The sequence below is a fragment of the Mastigoproctus giganteus genome, chromosome 4, assembly GCF_048544385.1.
Source record: "Mastigoproctus giganteus isolate SK-2022 chromosome 4, ASM4854438v1, whole genome shotgun sequence".
Classification (NCBI taxonomy): Eukaryota; Metazoa; Arthropoda; class Arachnida; order Uropygi; family Thelyphonidae; genus Mastigoproctus; species Mastigoproctus giganteus.
Window position 1 is genome coordinate 235,169,319 of NC_143578.1, and position 19,304 is coordinate 235,188,622.

At 35.5% G+C, this 19,304-nt stretch overlaps 1 protein-coding gene across 1 annotated transcript in view; it reads left to right on the top strand.

Moving 5' to 3' along the window:
• Positions 1–8,229: 8,229 nt before the first annotated feature.
• Positions 8,230–19,304, top strand: part of Prim2 (DNA primase subunit 2) — a 65,441-nt gene continuing 54,366 nt past the window's right edge. Inside the window, exons 1-4 of the mRNA XM_090372511.1 lie at positions 8,230–8,408; positions 10,745–10,857; positions 11,235–11,326; positions 17,983–18,103. Of these exons, the coding sequence (XP_090228637.1) occupies positions 8,252–8,408; positions 10,745–10,857; positions 11,235–11,326; positions 17,983–18,103 (483 nt within the window). The 5' untranslated portion in view covers positions 8,230–8,251. The remainder of the gene's footprint in view (positions 8,409–10,744; positions 10,858–11,234; positions 11,327–17,982; positions 18,104–19,304) is intronic.

Sequence of the window (19,304 nt, forward strand, 5' to 3'; positions counted from 1 at the left end):
CTCGTGATAACCGCAGTGTTGCTAGCGAAATACCCAAATTCCCTAAAGATATCATCAACATTCCCTCTTAATCATATTCGAATTCTAATTGTACAAAAAAAAAAAAAAAACTGCTCTAATTTTAGCTTTTCTAATAGTGGCGCTGCTAAAAGCTAATTACTCAATTTATTTTTGAGCTTTCATTAGTCAGCAATGCTAGCGGTGAAAAAAATATTTCACTGTAAAAAATTTATATTTAAATTCTGAAACTACAGGTAGTTCTCGCCTTTACGAGTTAATTCGTTCCTCGCGCGCGCTCGTAAAGCGGGAATTTATTTCCCATAGACATAATGTTAAAAATAGGGGTTACGTTCTCAACAATGAAATTAGTTAGCGAATTAGTTTGTGTTAAAACAATGATTGATTTATCGAAAGAAATGAAAACGTAGCCTGTAAAAAAAGCAAATTATAATAATAGAGAAATTATTTATGACTTACAAATGTTAAAGAATGTTTATTCTTCATCATCATCATCGACTAAGTGCACACTCGTTGATCACTCATTATTGGCTCAGCACTCGTTGGTTTGTTGCACAAGGAGCCGTCTTCTTCAGAAATGTTTCAAGAGACATTTGTTTCCAAAATAATCTCTTTTAATTAAAAATTTCACGATTGTATGCATAAGCTTTTTTTAACGGCACACACAAATTGCAACTAACACCATTTGCGTGGAGTAACAAGTTTACGAAGCTTAAAAAAAAAGGAATGAAGAGAAGGTTCCGAAAATGTATTTCTGTTTTTTATACGATTGAAGATTTCAGTAAAGGGGAAACACATTTCACCATAATAACATAAAAAAACCACACAATTACAACTATCGGTATTTTCGCAATGTAAGAAGGTCGACTTTACTACCCGTTGCTTGCAGTAACAGAAAAACCCAATAAACCGGAAGTGAAAATTGTTTTTATTGTTTCATGGTCATGACCTCCAGAAATGTGCTTTAGAAAAATATCACAAAGGTGTTCAAAATTGGTTCTTATAACGGAACATATGATAAAGATGAAAGTGCAGTGCGTTTAATTGTTTGAATTGGTAACTAATACAATTTATAAACCACGCTCACGCCCTTTTATATGGCCTAAGTTCACGCTCGTGACCTTAAAAATGACATTTTAGAGAGATAAATAGCTTAGTTATACAGCGAAAATTTCAATTTCCTAGATCCTGAAACGAATTACCAAAAAACAATGTGTTATTGGGTTCACATTACGGTATTTTAACGATACGATGGTGTCTCTGGAACGGATTAATATCGTAAAGAGGGGTTCACTGTATTGTATAGCTACATACGTTATTTGAAATGCGGTATTTACGGATATTTAACATTAATTTTTTGCAATTAATGTTCACATTTTCGATTTTGTTGATAGTTGATACTTGGGGGGAAAAAACTCGTAAACCAGAGAACTCGTAAAGCGAGAACTGCCTGTATCTGAAAGCGCCATATTAAAGAATCGGAGCCGTGTGTGCTGGAGACTAGGCACCTGTGAGGTGATCTGATCTGATTGAGGTGTATAAGGCCTTGAATTGGTTGAGCACGCTGAATTCTGATGGGATTTTTCCGCTTGTTCAGTTTACGAACCTAAGGGAGCATATATTCAAATTGAAGAAAGACAGTTGTAGAATAGAATGCACTGAAATTTGCCTTTAGCCAGCGGGTGGCTAATTGCTGGGACAAACTTTTAGAGGAAATGGTTATGTGAAATTGTTTTTTTGGCTGACGCTACATGAGCTCATACGCTTGCATCATATGCTTCTATTACTAGTACTACCAGCAATAGGACTTCTCAACGTCCTAGGGAATTTCAACTCTCATAGACAAAGTAACGCATAAATTACATCTTAAACTGCAGTTAGTCTGAACCTTCAAATGTGGATGTAAGATACTTTGTACTTCGCTGCATTTTAAAATGGATGATTTTACCGAGTAGTGAAGCTGCATCAAAGTTGGTTTCAAATTAGGGGAAAGTGTAACTGAAATTAATAAAATGTTAATAATAGCTTTTGAGATAGATACTATGTGTTCATTCAAAGACTTTTCAGCGGTTTTTGTGAAAAATACCTGAGTTCGGTTCCCATTAATGATGCCAGGAATTTTTATGTGATTTTTTTCACAACGTTGCTGAGGTGGTTGGTCTCAGGCAAAGGACAGCATGGATTTTTCTCTCGGAAACTCGGGTCTGGTGTTCTAGCAAAGTGACAGGGAACACATGCAATTTGAATTCATATTATATACTGCATAATACGGCCAAGTTGCTGATGTGACTGAAATAAAAAAAAAAAAAAAAAAGTGAAATTGTTATTTCTTATGTGACCTATCAATCGATGTTAACAAAAAGTTTGGGAATGTGACGTGTTTATGCCTCGCATTCTCACTGATAATCACAGAGAGCAGCGAGTTCTCGCATGTCACGATCATCGTGAAATGGGATGCTGCTGGCCCACATTTGTTTACCAATATGCCATCATTACATGCGAGGAATCGTGGTTGTGTTGTTATGAATCCGGAAAAAAAAGGCCCAGCCCTCTTAACCGAAGACTTCGTGTTCTCCAGAAGGCTCAAACAATCAAGGCGAACAGAATCAAATGTTAAGCTCATGTTTATGGTAATTTTGCCTCACAGGGATTTTGTCTTTAAAAATTTGTCCGCATAGTGAATCGGTGAACGGGAAATACTACCAAACACTTGTGTGGCAACTGTGTGGAGTCATTAGATAACGGGCGGAAAATTGGGCCTCTGGGAATTGGCACTTGCATCATGACATCGCCTCTGCGCACACATTCAAGAATTTTTTTGCGAGGCACGTCATCTCTATTGTTCTGTAATGCTGTATTTATTGGATTTAGTTCTTAGTGATATTTTTTCAAAACTTAAAGTCCAGTTGAAAGGTCAAATATTTTCAAACTGAGGAAGTTATTCAGAATACGGCAGAAGAACTATTATCAATTGCAAAAGGAGACCATCAGATTTCTTCCAAAAGTGTTGGATTCGGTGTATACCGAATTTATTATGGGTTACCGCATACTGTTTCTTTATTTCACTTTTAGTTATACTTTAAGTTATTAATTATCTTAATTCACTTTCGATTAGAATCTCAAAAGTAAGTATATTTCTATATAAATGTTAGAATTAAAACTAAAACTGTCATATTAGGGACACCCAGTAACTACCGTATCTACAAATTGATCAGAAAACACATGCATAAGTAAGTTGCATGTGTTCTCTGGTAGATTTGCCTATTTTTGACCTTCATGGGTAGCACAGTTGGTATAATCACCGTTCTCCCCACACCAGGGGTAAAGGACCTGAGTTCGAATCCTGTCAATTTCGCAGGGAATTTTTATGGGTTGTTTTTACAACTCGACTGAGTTAGTCGATCTCAGTCGACGGTAGCGGTAGTTTTTCTCTAGTTTAGACTCGGATTTTTCGTCCAGCATACAGCAAATCGGCCAAAATGCATACGTAATTTACAGATATAATTCGGCGCAATAAACCACTAAGTTGCTGATGAATCTAAAACTCTTTTAAAACGGCCTATTTCGTTGAACGAAAGACCCGAGTTTTCGGGGTAAAACTTTGTTATCCAGTCCCGAGAATGAAAAGAAGTCCATAAAACTTCGTCACATCACTGACAGGATTCGAACCTGTTCCTTTTCCACTTGAGGTAGGGAGGACGATGATTATATCTATTCTGCTACCCGCGAAGACACGTGTTAGCACTAGTTAATATCCGAAATGCATTTTACAGTTATACACTGGTGTTCAAAAAAGTGCATCACCCCTTAAAATTGCAATTGTTCGAATAACGTAAGTATATGGAAATATTTCTTACAGATTGCATCAGATAAGATTGACATATTGCATCAGCTGTTACTTTCAGCTATATAAGCACGCTCTGCAAGTGTTGCACTCATTCCTTGCTTGTGTCAGGATGGCGAGTTACGTGCACCTGACGCCACGAAGAAAGAGTGCTATTATTGCTCTACGTGAGAAAGGATGTTCTTCCCGTCATATTGCTTATAGAGTGTCTTGTAATCAGTCGACAGTGAGTAGATTTCTTTCAAAACTAAAGAATACTGGTTCTGCTGACAGGAAAAAAGGAACCGGACGCACACGAGTCTCTACGCCAAAACAGTACCGCGTTTTGAAGTGCTTATGCCTTAAAAACCATAAAACGTCTTTGTCTGAGCTGAAAAGAGAATGGGAAGAACATACAGGAGTGGTAGCAAGTCAGTAACAGTCAGAAGACTACTTTTCAAAAATGGACTTATCATCCTAAGAAGAAGCCCCTCCTCACACAAAAAATGAAAAAGGCCCGATTCATTTGGTGTAAGGAGTATGTCAAATGGACTCCCGAGCAGTAGAAGGCAGTTATTTTCTCGAATGAGAAGAAATTCAACCTGCATGGCTCTGATGGGAGAAAAACGATTCGCCGTAGACGTCATGAAGAATACCATCCAGACTGTATGGTGTCTACAGTCAAATTCCCTACCAGCCAAATGTATGGGGTGCATTTCGTATCACAGAGTAGGTCACCTGCAGTTTATAAAAGGTTCCGTAAATGCCAATGGATACCTGGCTATATTGAAAAGCAAACTGCTGCAGACCATTTCAAACTGCCAAGTAACTCCATCTTTCAGGATGACTCTGCTCCTTTTCATTGGGCGAAAAGTATAAGTAGGGACTTCTGTAGTTACTTTAGCTTTATTTCTGCATTAGAGGTTCGACAGTAATGTGTTTACATTTGTTACAGGTGAAAAAATGGTTGGAAGAACGACCCATCACAACTCTTAGCTGGCCAGGAAACAGCCCGGACTTGAATTCTATAGATAACTGTTGGCATTGTGTGGAATCTGCAGTTGCCAGAAAGAAACCAAAGACCCTTCGTGAACTTCAGGAAGACATAATTCGTGTTTGGAACCACGAATTATCAGTTGATTACCTTCAGAAATTGATCTTTTCAATGTATCGACGGTGTGCTGCTGTCATCAGGGCCAGAGGCGGTTCAACTAAATATTAGTTTGCATCTGGTGAACTTTTCATTTTGTTTTCCATTTAAAATGATAAACTGAAGGCTTCTGATAACATTTCAGCCGTAATTGTCGTGTTTACCAAAACTGTTGTATAAAGGTTGCAAATGCTCATTTTGGAATATTTTGAGAGCACTTCTCAAATTTATTACTTTGCGTTGCCTTAACTATTAAAAAATATCTTTCGGTTATATTTCTATTTGTGATGCTAGTAATTAATGTAACATACCATTGTGAAAAGGGGCTAGCAATGTGAAATTCCTAAGTGATGCACTTTCTTTGAACACTAGTGTATTTCATGCGTGGATAATCACATCTGAGAATCTTTTTAAAGGCCTGTTGGTACAGTTGAAAACTAAACAGGTTGGAAAATGAAAGAAAAGAATTATAAATTATTTATAATGTAAAGCAGTTATAACGTATAACACAGCACAAAGGGATCCAGATGAACAATATTTTCAAATGAGCACTGGTAATCGGTTTCAACTCTTCTATCGATAATGTTCTACCTTAGTTTCTCTCCTGCAGAGTCCAAGATCTGTGTATGCATTATTCATTATTCCTCTCGTGTTTTGCCTTTAGCCAGCGGGTAGTTTATTGGTGAAACAGACTTCCATCTTTTGTTGTGGAAGTTGATAGCCTAAATGTAGGTGGGAAAACAGCGCTCATGTTATCTTCTCAACCAAGTATGTAAAACCAGAATGTAATTTTGAAACAGCTCGTGAATTTCAACTGGCGAAATCTCTTCCAACTCCCCGTAGACGATCTCTAGAAGCACTTTCGGATACATTTCAATTTATTGCTCTTGAGGGTGCATCAAAACGCATCGAAATTTCCGATCGATCAAATTCCTGGTTTAGTCCATAAGTAAAACATGTTTTCAAGAACAAGCAAAAACTCTTCAGAAAATTGAAAAAAAACTGAACACCCCCAGATTATATTCAATATAAAGAAGCTAGAGCACGGTTCATTCGAGTGAAACGTCAAGCTCATTATGACATGGTGCGATCACATTTAAATAAACGAAGCAGAACATCTAACAAGAAAAGGCGTACGGATATAATACCCGAGCACATCTTCTCATGGACCCAAGCCACCTTTGGAACTCGTCTGGCAGAAAATAAAGTTGACAGTGAAGCCAACACAGAGGAGTTCCAAAGGTGGCTTGGAATAAAGCCACCTTTGGAACTCCTTTGGAATAAAGCCACCTTTATTCATCTCAGGAATAAAGCCACAATTGGGCCTGATAAATTCCCGCTCTTCATGATTAAGATCAGCAGTGTATACATCATAGATCTGCTCCTTCACATTTTCCACAAAATTTTAAGTGAAAACCGCTTTCCGACGATATGGAATACGTACTTCGTTAAACCTGTTCCCAAAAATAACAATCCGAAATCCGCCAAAGACTACAGGCCGATTGCAATTGGATGTTCCCTTCAAAAAATATTTGAGAAATGCATTTTAAATACCATCCACCATCACTGCTTCGGGCATAGACCGGAGTACCTTCATTCAGTGATCCCACAAAGATCTACTACCACGAATATTATGGAGACTCTATTTCGAATCCACCACGCCCTTAACTTCAGACAGCAATTAGATATTATCTTCTTAGACGTTGCATCCAATTTCGACATTATATTCATCTCGGCTATTATTATCATCTTGGAGGAATATTTCCATATAACTGGGCACGTATTAGCTATAATAACGAGTTCTTTGAGGGAGAGACTTTCGACAGTATATTCATCTCGGCTATTACTATCATCTTGGAGGAATATTTCCATATAACTGGGCACGTATTAGCTATAATAACGAGTTCTTTGAAGGAGAGACACATCACTGCCATAAATGGAATGTCCAAAGGTAAGGTGGTGTCCTCTCTGCTACGCTCTTTGCAACAGCACCGCATCCTTTCTGACCCAAAATCAAAAACAATTTGTCGTATATGTAGCCGATTTGAAATTTTTCATCACCTCGAATGACCAAAACAAATCCTTACAACGCAACAACGAAGCAAACTCCAAAATCGCGGAGTTGCAGGAATATCTTAATTGCATGGGGTTCCGACTAAATGGACCCAAGATAGCACAAGTGGTTTTCACCAACAAGGTAATAAAGAACCACATATCAATGCACGTGAATGGCAGAGTGGTCAAAAAAGTCAGGACACATATTGATCTTTGTCTGAAATGGGACGAAAACCTAAACTTCACACGCCATTTCGGACATGTAAAGAAGAAAACTTACGCGGCGCTATGGACCTCCAGACAGAAACTGATAGGTATCAGGAATCCTGACCTTATTAAACAATATATTTTACGATGCATCATCCCCATCCCTCAGTACGCATCTCAGATTTGGTCTTCTGTCCCAGATGGCTTTCTTGGGTTTAGAGTACTAGATGCTGAGATGGTGAAACAGGATCACTACGCAGCCATTTACAACCTCAAGGGCTGTTTTATATGCCAACTTGGATGTCACGCCCTTGGTCTCACATAATTGTCACCAAGAACATTCTCACGCTTGCAAAACCGCTGACCAGGAGACTCGATTCTCAGAAAACTGACTACCTGCTGACTCGGCCCCGCATGACGCAATGGTGGGCGAATAGGACACCATCCCCTCCACTCAGTAGCGCGCTCACGCAGGTGGGAAGCCTTCAGCGATTTTTTTCTTCTAACACCATTAAGATGTACAACGATCTTCAAGTAAACACAGAAAGGCTTTGCACAAAGAAGAGGTACAGGACTGAAATGTTTCAGAACGCATTACTCCAACTATAAATGTTATTTTTACTGGCCTCTGCTTTTGAGGAACATTAAGGGAAGAATAAGTATTTTATCGGGGATTTAATATTTTTAAGATAGGGATTGTTCTTTTATCCAAAGGCGGGAAACACACATGTTGTTGTGTATATCTACAGAGTATAGCCTAGAAAGACTAGTTGTGTTATATTTTAACTAGTGTAATGGAGATTATGTAGTTATATTATTTTCTGATTTTGTGCATCGAATTATTCAATAGGTAGTATAAAAGCATGCCAACCGAAGTATCTTATTTAATTTTGTATTTTTGTAAAGGTACATGAATTTGGTAATGTAATGCAGTGGACAGTTTATGTGGGTTATTAGTCAAACAGAACAGGTACCAATCTATATAGTTAGATTGCAACATGGAAATTATAGGTTTTAAGAAGAAAAAAGCAGTGAAGCTGACAGGAGAAAGGAAAGAAGGACTTTATCCTCATACGTTGCAGTTGTATATTTGTCCTCCTACAGATAACGTTAGCTTAGAGGAGTTTGAGAGGTTTGCCATTCAGAGACTTAAAGGTACTGACTGTATTTAGAATAGTTAGCTTTTGCGGTTGATATTGATTATTTTTTTATGGATGTAATGAAGCCAATGGTATTGATGTTAATGTGTTTTTTGTACATTACCCTGTCCGAAAACTTCAGAGACGGTATAGTGGGTTCGGCACTTTTCACACTCGTTTGAACTGGTTCGGAGACAGGACCTCAAAAGGAATTACGGTTTTCCTTGTGAGTTCTGTTTTTTTGGCCTCCACAACATACAGATCGGCTAGTAAACATGCAGTGCACCACACACCTTATATGATATATTTTAATTCTTTATACATCCATTATGGAAAAATACAGTTATAGGGCATGTCTAATCAAGTAAAAATATAGTGATTAATAAATTTATTTCATACAAATATGAACTTAGGTATAAGTTGATAACAGTTAATCTATGTATATGTTAATACAATTTGGAAAGTTTTTCTGCCTGTCTTGTGGAGAAATGTCAAGATCCTTCTTGGATCTGAAATTTCGAATTCATTCAGAAGGTTGAGCACTGTTTTTGAAACTAAGAAATTGCTCTCCCCATAGCTTTTTTTTTTTTTTTTTCATGGCAGGTTTCTGTCAAACATTTCAAATGATGAAAATCTTCTATCAAAGTTTAACTTCAAAAAATTTATAAATCCTTCAGAAGTTTCATCATTTCCTAAACATTGATTCAGTCTCCAAACTTTTTGATTACATTTTGTAGCATGCAGACTACACTGCTATTCTTACCTCATATCAAGTGGCCCACACATGCTTGCACACTAGTCCTGGAGGGTTCATTATCTGTTCTGCATATGAAGAATATTCTTTCTATGCATATCTCAACCATTTATGCCAAAATTCTGTTGCATTTGAATGACCTTTATATAAGAACTCAGACTTTATGTAGCTGAAGGATCTAAATTAGAGGTAACTCGCAAATGATATTAAACTAGAGTTGCATGTACCAAAGAAAATTTTATAGTTTACATTTCTAACAATAATGAAACAAAAATTGCATTTTAAATTAGTGATTGCGTCATAGAGTTGTACATACAGTGCCTGTGTGAAGAGGGGAATAAAGGAAGAAAATGCCCATTTAATTTAGCTGTGCATGGGGGAATGCTGAAATAATGCATTTTATGTGTGTGGGTGTGCACTATCTTGTTGAAACCTGAATGGCTCATTTTTTTCTTAGTTGGTAAAGACCAAGGATCGTGTAATATGAAGTTCTTGTTGAGGGTACATATATACAACTTTGGAGTAATCCATTTTGCACACCTTCAACATCTGTATTAACCTTCTGCTGCTAATATGGCATCTGAGAGAGAGATGCCGCTTTTAATTTTTTTGTAAATGAAATCAGATCCTCGTGTGTACCTTTCCTCCTGTGTACCTAAATGAAATCAGATCCTCCTGTGTACCTTTCCTACCAGTTTTCTCTAACTCATTATACAGTATTTTTTGTTTTCATTTTGATGTACTATGAATTATGAGATATTGATTTTTTTTTGTTCCGCATTGCATGTGAACAGCCAACAAAAATACAGATGTTTGTGTTGCTTCAGCAAGATACCATTTGGGCATCTGTGTTTCAATCCGGGGGATGAGTGACATTAAATTCTAAAAAATAAAATAAAATCTTTATTATTATTATTACATAAAAAAAAATTTTTTTTCCCTTTTTATTTTTTTTATGATTTTTCCGTCACGTGATGAGCACTGGTACCAAGTGCATGGAGGTGGTTGGTTGCATCCAGTTACTACTATTATTATTATTGTTACTGTTGGTTGAGGATTCTATGTAAGTGTTCTCTAGGAGGCTTATTGTTGATAGGGTCTTATGGAGTCTCTTAGGCCCATGCCAGAGGTTGACATGATGATTGGGATGGTTATTACTTGTTCCCTATGCCACATATATTTCACTTCCTGTCTTAGGTCTGAGTACGTCCTGATTATTATTATTGGTTTCTCTTGTTTATTTTTGTTTGATGTTTTTTAGTTGAGTTCAGCAAATCGCAATGAATAGATCAGTTAAAAAGATAAACATTAATTTTTTATAATTCAAACAGAAAAGGGGTGTCTAGCAGATGCCATGTAGCACCTTTGTTAAATTGCGAACATGGGTGACAGAAGGTTAAAAACTGACCCTTTTGCATCAGCCACTTATTGTTGTTCATATTACCTGTTAATTCACAATTATTACTAATGTATTTATCATTGATATGCCAGTAGCTTTTATGGATTTGATAATTATACTTGCCCAAAGCTGCCTGTTTCACAGAATGTTTATGTATTATATGTCTGTAGGTACATGCGTGTTTGTATTTTTTTTGTAGTTTTGCGTACAGTTGAGAGAATCGGGCAGAAATATATTAAGACATCTAACGATTATAAAGAGGCCCTGAAAAAAGATCTCCGTAAACAAGATTTAGGATCATTTATTAAAACAGTAGGTGTTGTGTATATATTGTATAATAAACTCCTGTTTATAATTCTCCATTAGCAAAGAACTATTCATATAATAAAGCTGCAGTTAAAATAAATTGCATGCTATTCCTACTTTACATGTTTTTATTATATTAATGACCTCCTAAGTTATTTGCCTTATACTTTTTTTTTAATGTTGTTTTGTGTTGTAAAAATATATTTTATTTAAGTTTTAAATAATGTAATGTTACATTAAAATTTTTGAGGTGGGGATTTTATATATATATATATTTAAATTATTTTAAATCAAAACGCATGAAACGTTTCATTTATGTGTCATGTTATTTTCTTTTTATAGTTGGATTAAGTTGATGATTTTGAAATATTTTATTTATGTAGTCAGGAGATCAAGAGATCAGTGACCAGACTTATGATGATCGCAGAAAAGACCATATTTCACACTTCATATTGCGCTTGGCTTATTGTAAAACGTAAGTGTTTGGTTGTATCTTTAATATTATTATAAAATGTCGGCATAAATATTCCATAGAACTCATAATGAAAAACTTTGTAAGTAGTGTAGTGTAAAGGCATCAATTTAATTGTATCTCATATTGTGACTACCTTCAACAATGAGTTACCATGTATTGCACTACCTCGAATAAGTATCGCTTCACTAATAGAGAAGACTATTGTTACTTATTTTCAGTGGGCACCACCACCCAGATGGCACCATTTCAAGGCTTATTGGCCTATCCTCGGTGGGTGGGCAGGTACCCCGGTGTTGCAATCATGCCGATCCAGTTCTCTCATATTGTGGGAATAACTTCACAACTGGGTCGGCATGATTGCAACACCAGGGTATCTAAAACTGAGGATAGGCTAATAAGCCTTGAAACAGTGTCGTCTGGGTGGTGGTGGTGCCCACTGAGAATAAGTAAAATAGTCTTCTCTATTAGTGAAGCGATACTTATTCGAGGTAGTGCAATACATGATAACTCATTGTTGAAGGTAGTCACAATATGAGATACAATTAAATTGATGCCTTTACACTACTTACATAGTTTTTCATTATGAGTTCACTATGGTGTTTACCCTGATATTTTATAGTGTATTTTAAACTCATAATATATTATGCCTTGAGCATTTAAATTTATTTAATGTTTATTATAATAGGAATGTTCATTTTTATTGATGTCAATTATTTATGATAAAAGTTCTGAAATTATATAATTTAATAGACCTTATGTTAATATTGGTAATTATGTTATAGACTTCTGATTTCAGTGGTTTTGAGTAGTAGTTTACATTTTTTGTGAGTCTTAGCAAATCTACAAATTTACAGTACACTAGGGATGTGCTCTTAGATGATCTTATGTAAATTGGTTTTGAACAAGAATGTTATAATCAGATAATTTGTCAATTTTTCTGTGTTAGATTTCGATCACAGAGATTTTTTATCTCTTGCTGAAGAGTGAGAGCCAAATTTTTGAATTTCAGGTGCAGGTTTATGTTCAGCTTGGAGACAGATACTGTTATCTGTGTTTCAACAAAAGTTGTTAACCTTTTTAAATTGTAGCAAAAAAAAGTAAATCCACTATACATTTAAAATTCTAAGACACTGCCAGGACAGTTTTGTGGGCATGTTTACTGGCTCTTCATTGGTTGGTGGTCTCTATTAGCAAACATGTACCAAACTCTGAATAATCTGGTGCCTCCGTAGCCAGGTGGGCAGGAGCAGGAGTGCATAGCACACGCTTCTTGATTAGACCGGGGTTCGAGCCCGTGACCACCAAATACGGAGAATGCGGAAAGGTCAGGGAATGACCACCGCATATCCCTGGAGCAATATGGCCTTAGTTGCTAATGCTCCTAAAAACCAAATAACAACAACTTAATAATCTGTTTTGTCCAATTGGTGTACAGGAGTAAAACTTCCATTTAAAAACATAATTGTTTTGTTAAGTTAAACTACATTAGGTTATTTTGAGTTAGATACATGCCACCCAAATAATTTATAGCATTCTACATTGTTTTTAGGAAAGAATGGCACATCAAGTAATAATTTAAATGGTATAGTTTTGAAACCACAATACAAAATAAAGAGCCACCATTTGATTTAAATGTGGTGGGAGGATTGTTGGTTTCAGTGTCTTGTGAATTGCCAAGTTCTTGTCAGTCCACTGGGAATGGCCACTGGAAATTCTATATCTTGCAGTACAGAATTTTATGCAAATATGGACATGAATTGACCCTTCAATTGGCTAGCAAAATCCAGAATACACACTGGAGTGCAGCAAAAGCTTGAAATTTACATCTCAGTGTTGGCTGAGGCACATAAACTGATTGAACTGCACATTATTCATTATGTTTAGTTAACATGCACATTTGTAAAATCGTATGAAAGCATGTTTTCCAAAAGCTATTTATGATATTATCATATGGCTGAATGCTAGTTATATACTCATAATTGTGGTATGCATATATAACTCTAGCAATAAACTTGCAGCAGCAAGTTTATTTTCTGAGGACATCTGCAGAGGCTGCAGCTATCACATACCACAATTATGCATGTTGTAAATAGCTTTATGCTAAATAGAAGCACAATACATAGAAAAGGATACAAATGTGTCCAGAATTTGGAACATGTTCATGAAGAAGATGTGGCTTTTTTCATGTTGCATTCAACTAGCAGTGTTCAGCTTCTTCCACCTGGGATCAAGTGCATGCAGATTTGGAGGATCCTTCAAAGGAATAAATGAAATAATGTCCCTGTCATTTGTTTTTGTAAAAAAGGTTTGCACGAAGGTGATGATAAAATGCTTGCAGTTTTGTAATTTTCTGTTAACCAAGGTAGAAGAAAATCCCACTTTCCATAACAATATACTGTGGAGTGATGAGGCCACCTTCACTCAAAATGGCTTCACTAACAGGGGCAATTCCTGCTAATGGGATCCTATTCGTGAAGTGTTTTGGCCTGGATTTCTTGATGGTGCGGTGCATTGACAGACAAAATATGGTTTTGACTGGTTAAAAAGTTCTGTAAACATCAAAACCTGACAACATCTTTGGTTCCAGCTTGATGGTATTCCACTCCACAAAATTATAATAGTACAACAGTGGGTACATTGCATATTTACAGGCCAGTGTATAGGATATGGGGGGGGGGGAGATGTGTCTTGGTCACCACATCCTCCCATTCTCACCCTCTTAGATTTTTACTTTTGACATTTCACTAAAGCAAAAGTGTATGAATCACCTACTGATAATTCAGACGATCTCAAAAGGAGAATACATAATGCATGTGCTGAAATTGAGTGTTCATTCTAATTTAATATGTAAGTTCCAAGCTTGTATTGTGGTTTAGGGAGGGCACATTGAGTTTATGAATAACATTTAAATAACATATTGGCTCTCTTTCGCAACTGCACTGCCTACTCTCTCATACAAACAATGTAGAATGCTGTAAATTATTTGTGTGGTATGTATCTGCTATTTTGTTATAAGATTTAAATGATTTGAATCTGCTGTTGTTGTCTTTAGTTACATTGTTACCTTTCATATGTGAAAATTACAGCAGCAGCCATACAATGTTGTTGAAGTTAATTATATCTGATGTTTGATAACAAACAGCCAAAATTGCAAGATTAAGCACCAAAATATCTAATTCTGTTTCATTTTCTCTTTTTTTAATTCCTGATAATGAATTTATTTTTTTTCCCTTAAACTTCTATAAATTTTTTAAAACTTTCCCTAATTTTTTTTTTTTTTTTTTAAATTCTTCTTTTGAATGTTATTTGTTTTGTCATTATTTGCAAGAGAAGACACAACACTACTACCCTTGCACAGCTAACTGTTCAATACAACTAAACGTGCCTATTGAAAAGCAATCATCACATACAACCATTGCATTTGCTTGTTTTTTCTCTCAAATAAAATGGTTTACGTTGTTTCAGAAGTACACCAATGATGTTTTTAGACTAAACCAAGAATAGGGAACAAATTTCCCACTGAGAAAAAAAAAGCAGTGTTGGGCTTATAGGATCAGTGAGACCCCAGACAATATTTCCTACTCCCTCCTCCACACAGCTGGAACTCTGATAGCTGTTTTTGAATTTTTTATTTTTTTTTATTATTTCCCTACTGAAAATTCCAGAAATCTCTTTTAATTATTGCACAGTTAGGAAAATTCAGATATTAACTTAAATATAACTGTACCCATGTTTGAGTAGCATTCTGTCAAGTACGTTTATTATTAGTGAGCTGGCTTTACTGACGTATGCTTTTCTTCAATTGATTGTGCTCACTGTCTTTGTGACATTGAAGCATTGTCTGGAATCAAACTGCTGAAGCATGTGCACCGTTATTGATAGGCTGATGTCCAGTTGCACACATTTGTTGAAGCATGCTGATTTTTTTTATTTGCATTTTGCTTGATGACAGAACTAAAGGGTGTTTTAATTTTAAAAATTAGTTCAGAAAACATTGAAAATAAAGGAGGCATTAAAAAATATGAACAATTTTGAATTAGGTTTTGCTAATTTTTTCATATGCATGCATATGGGGTCAAAAGTGCTAAAGGCAAATGGTTAAATAAACCTTTGTGAGTAGCACAGTGTTCTTCTACACCAGGGGTTTCAGTTGCTGTTTTCTACACCAAGGGTCGGCAACCTGCGGCTCTTTAACTTTTAGCCCACATGAAGCAAAGTTTAAATTGAATTAGAGGACTTAAAAATCAAGGAAAATGTGGAGTGCAAGACTAATAAAATGCCTTAAAACTGAAATTGAGGATTTGGAGAGGCAAAAGGCTGCACTTGCAATTCTACATAAATGGGTGCCGATAGATGAGTTCAAAAAGTAAGACCAGATTGTATTCGATGCATGGTGTAGCTTACCTGACACATATATAAATTTGAAAATATTTGCATTTGGACTTCTCTCAGTTTTTGGTTTGACGAATTTCTGCAGGCAAATATTTTCGAACATTAAAAATAAATCAAGAAACCGTCTGAACAATGAGAGTCTCTATGCACGTTTAAAGATGAAAATTACAGCATATTTCCCTGATGTTGAGAGACTCGCTCAACAAGTTCAGCAGCAAAAGTAACATTAATTAGAAATATTATTAATAAATAATATTTCAAAAAATATATATTTTTTAATAAAATACCTTCCCACTCTATTCCATTTCTTAAACTCCCCCAGCTTGAGCTGAAGTGCGGCACTTTGGATTCCTCTCTTTTTTTTAATTAGATCAAAAATGGCTCTTCACTCAAAAAGGTTACCAACCCCTGTTCTACACCTTGTGGAAAAGACATTGGTTCAAATCTTATCAAGAGAGGAGGATTTTTTATGAGTGCTTTTTTACATTGTGGCAGAGTTAATCAGTCTCAAGCAAGAGTTGCACAGTTTCTTCCTCGAAAATTTGGGATTTTCATCCAACAGACTTGTCATGGAATACAGTTGGTCCTCGTATAATACGTGTTTACATTACACGAATTCGATCATACACGATTTATAAATAGGGGAACGATATCTTATATAACACGAACCGAATTCGCTTATGCACGATTCGCCTTTGTGTTTACAAGAAATGGCAGTCGAACACGGAATCACCCCGACCGAACGCAACACGATAGGAATGAAGATTCTGAAAATGTATTTATGTGTTTTATATCAGTGAAGGGGAAACACATTTCACCATAATAACGTAAAAACCAACAGAATTCCAGCTATCGATATAAACGCAATTAGATGGAGTTTACTACCAGTTTATAACAGATTCCACTAGCAGAAACGAAACTGGAAATTGTTTTTATTGTTTTATGGTAGTAACCCCCAGAAATGTGCTTTAGTAAAATGTGGGGTGTTAATAGTGTATCTCGGCCTTTACGGTGTTGTTTATTCATTTGCTATACGCGCGCAGCATTGTTTATGTGTATTAAGCGTGCCTCCTCGTTTTGTAATTGCGCTTTATTCCCTAAAAATTAGTAAAATACTTAAAAGGTCTGAAAATGAAGCGTCCTGGCGAAGACACTGCAGATTCAGAGAGAGAAAAAAAAAAGCAATATCGATAAACAGAGGCGGACTGGGTCAAAAATTCTTACCCGGGAAAATTTATAGTGGCCTCATACTACGGTTTATGGCCAAAATCACACCGGCCTTTGTCCCACCGGCATTTCCCGGGTAAGGCTTATGGCCAGTCCGCCTCTGTCGATAGAGAAAAAAATATGAAATTGTGAAACGCTTTGAGCGAAATGAAAGACCATGTGATATTGCATGTGCTACAGACCTAAATGAGGCAACGCCGAGAATTACAAAGAATGCGGAGAAAAGAAAAACAACTTTCATAGCGGGAACAACTCAAAGTGTAATTAAAATCCATTAGATTAAGACACAAGGAATTGGAAGAGATGGAATGGCTGTCATCTGTTTGGATAGAAAATCAAACAAAAAACAAGTTTGCTTACGATAGAAGCAAAAGCATTAGCAATATTTTATTATGTAATAGTCGTAATAAAATACGTAAGCATTTTATTACGACTTACGTATTATAAAATACATAAGTATTTTATTACCACTATTTTATTTAATATAATAAATTTTTTATGAATAAAATACGTCTTTTATTCGTAAAAAGTACTTTTTTAGTATTAAAAAATACTAAAAATACTTTATTATAATAAATAATAAAAAATATTTATTTTTTATTATATTATAATAAAAAATATATTATATTTTTTATTACGTATTTTAATCGTTATAAAATACTTACGTATTTTATAACGATTAAAATTACCCGATTATTTATTGTGTTTGGTAATGTTTTGGTTCCAAAAATGTGTTCAATCTTGGGTGGTCGGCACCTAACCCCACTTTTCCCATAGGGCCTGTTGTTTATATTGTACGATTTTGCATTGCACGAGGGTTTCTAGGAACACAACTATCGTGCTATACGAGGACAGACTGTACATGTAATAAACAACTGGAAACTCATAGCCTATCCTTAGTTGCTTTTGTATGAAAACCAACAATGTATATTAATAATATTAATTTAAAACTTGATTAATTCTGTTGTTTGTAATAAAATTATAAAATAAGATAGTAATGGTGAAAAATTAATATATTAAAATTTTTATTTTACTAGAGAAGAACTTCGGAGGTGGTTTATCACTCAGGAGCTGGATTTGTTCAGATTTCGTTTCATATCAGAGACTTCAAAAAGCATTAAACATTTCTTGGACCTCAATCATCTGAATTATTGTACAGTTAGTATCTAATATTTTTACGCATTTTGTATTATGGCAGATTTAGGCAAGCTCTCTAAATGGAGTTGGTTTGTGCATGGGTATTGCACATACATCATTTCTACTACCTAGCTAGTATGAATGCATTATTTAATTATATCTCATATTGTGAATACCATTCACAATGAATGGGCGAAGTATTGCACTGCTTAGAATAAGTAACACTTCACCAGTGAAGAAGACTAATGTTACTTATTTTCGGCAGATACCACCACCCAGACGGCACCATTTTGAAGCTTGTTGGCTTACTCATCGGTGGTGCAATAGTGACAACCCAGTTATGAAGTATAATTCCACAATATTAGAGATGCTTGATGGTGTGCGTGGTTTAATCTAAAAATATTTCTTGGCTAAATGCTAAGAGTATGAAGGAATTGGTTTATGCATGAGTACTGCACGTACATCATTTCTACTACCCAGGTATTATGAATGCATCGTTTAATTGTACTTCATATTGTGAATGACAACCCAGTTATGAAGTATAACTTCATAATTGGGTTGTCGCTATTGCAACAACAGAGTGCCTGCTCACCCACCGATGAGTAAGCCAGCAAGCTTCGAAACAGTGCTGTCTGGGTAGTGGTATCCGCCGAGAATAGGTAACATTAGTCTTCTCCACTGGTGAAGTGTTACTTATTCCAAGCAGTGCAATACCTCGGCCACTCATTGTGAAGGTATTCACAATACGAGATTTAATTAAAACGATGCATTAATACTACCTGGGTAGTAGAAATGATGTTTGTGCAGTACCCATGCATAAATCGACTCTTTCATACTCTTAGCATTTAGCCAAGAAATATTTTTAGAGCTCTCTAAATGTTTTTACATAGAATAGTATATATGACTATGTTACATTTTTTATTAAGTAGTGTGTTGAATTAAATAGTTTTGGTTCCAAAATGAAATTAACTGGTAACTTGTTTGAATTAAAAATTATAAAAAGTATTGTTACTGAAATTTATTTATATTTAAAAGAAAATCGAAAAAATTGTGGACACCATTATTGTTAACAATTGATATGTTTTTATTATTTTTTTTAATTCAGGAAAAAAACACTTTTTATGATATGTACTATGTTACTCTTTAATCATATAACATCACAAGATTTTTATTAGAGCTTTTAATGTTAATTAAGAGGGAAAGTTTAGCCATTAACTACAAT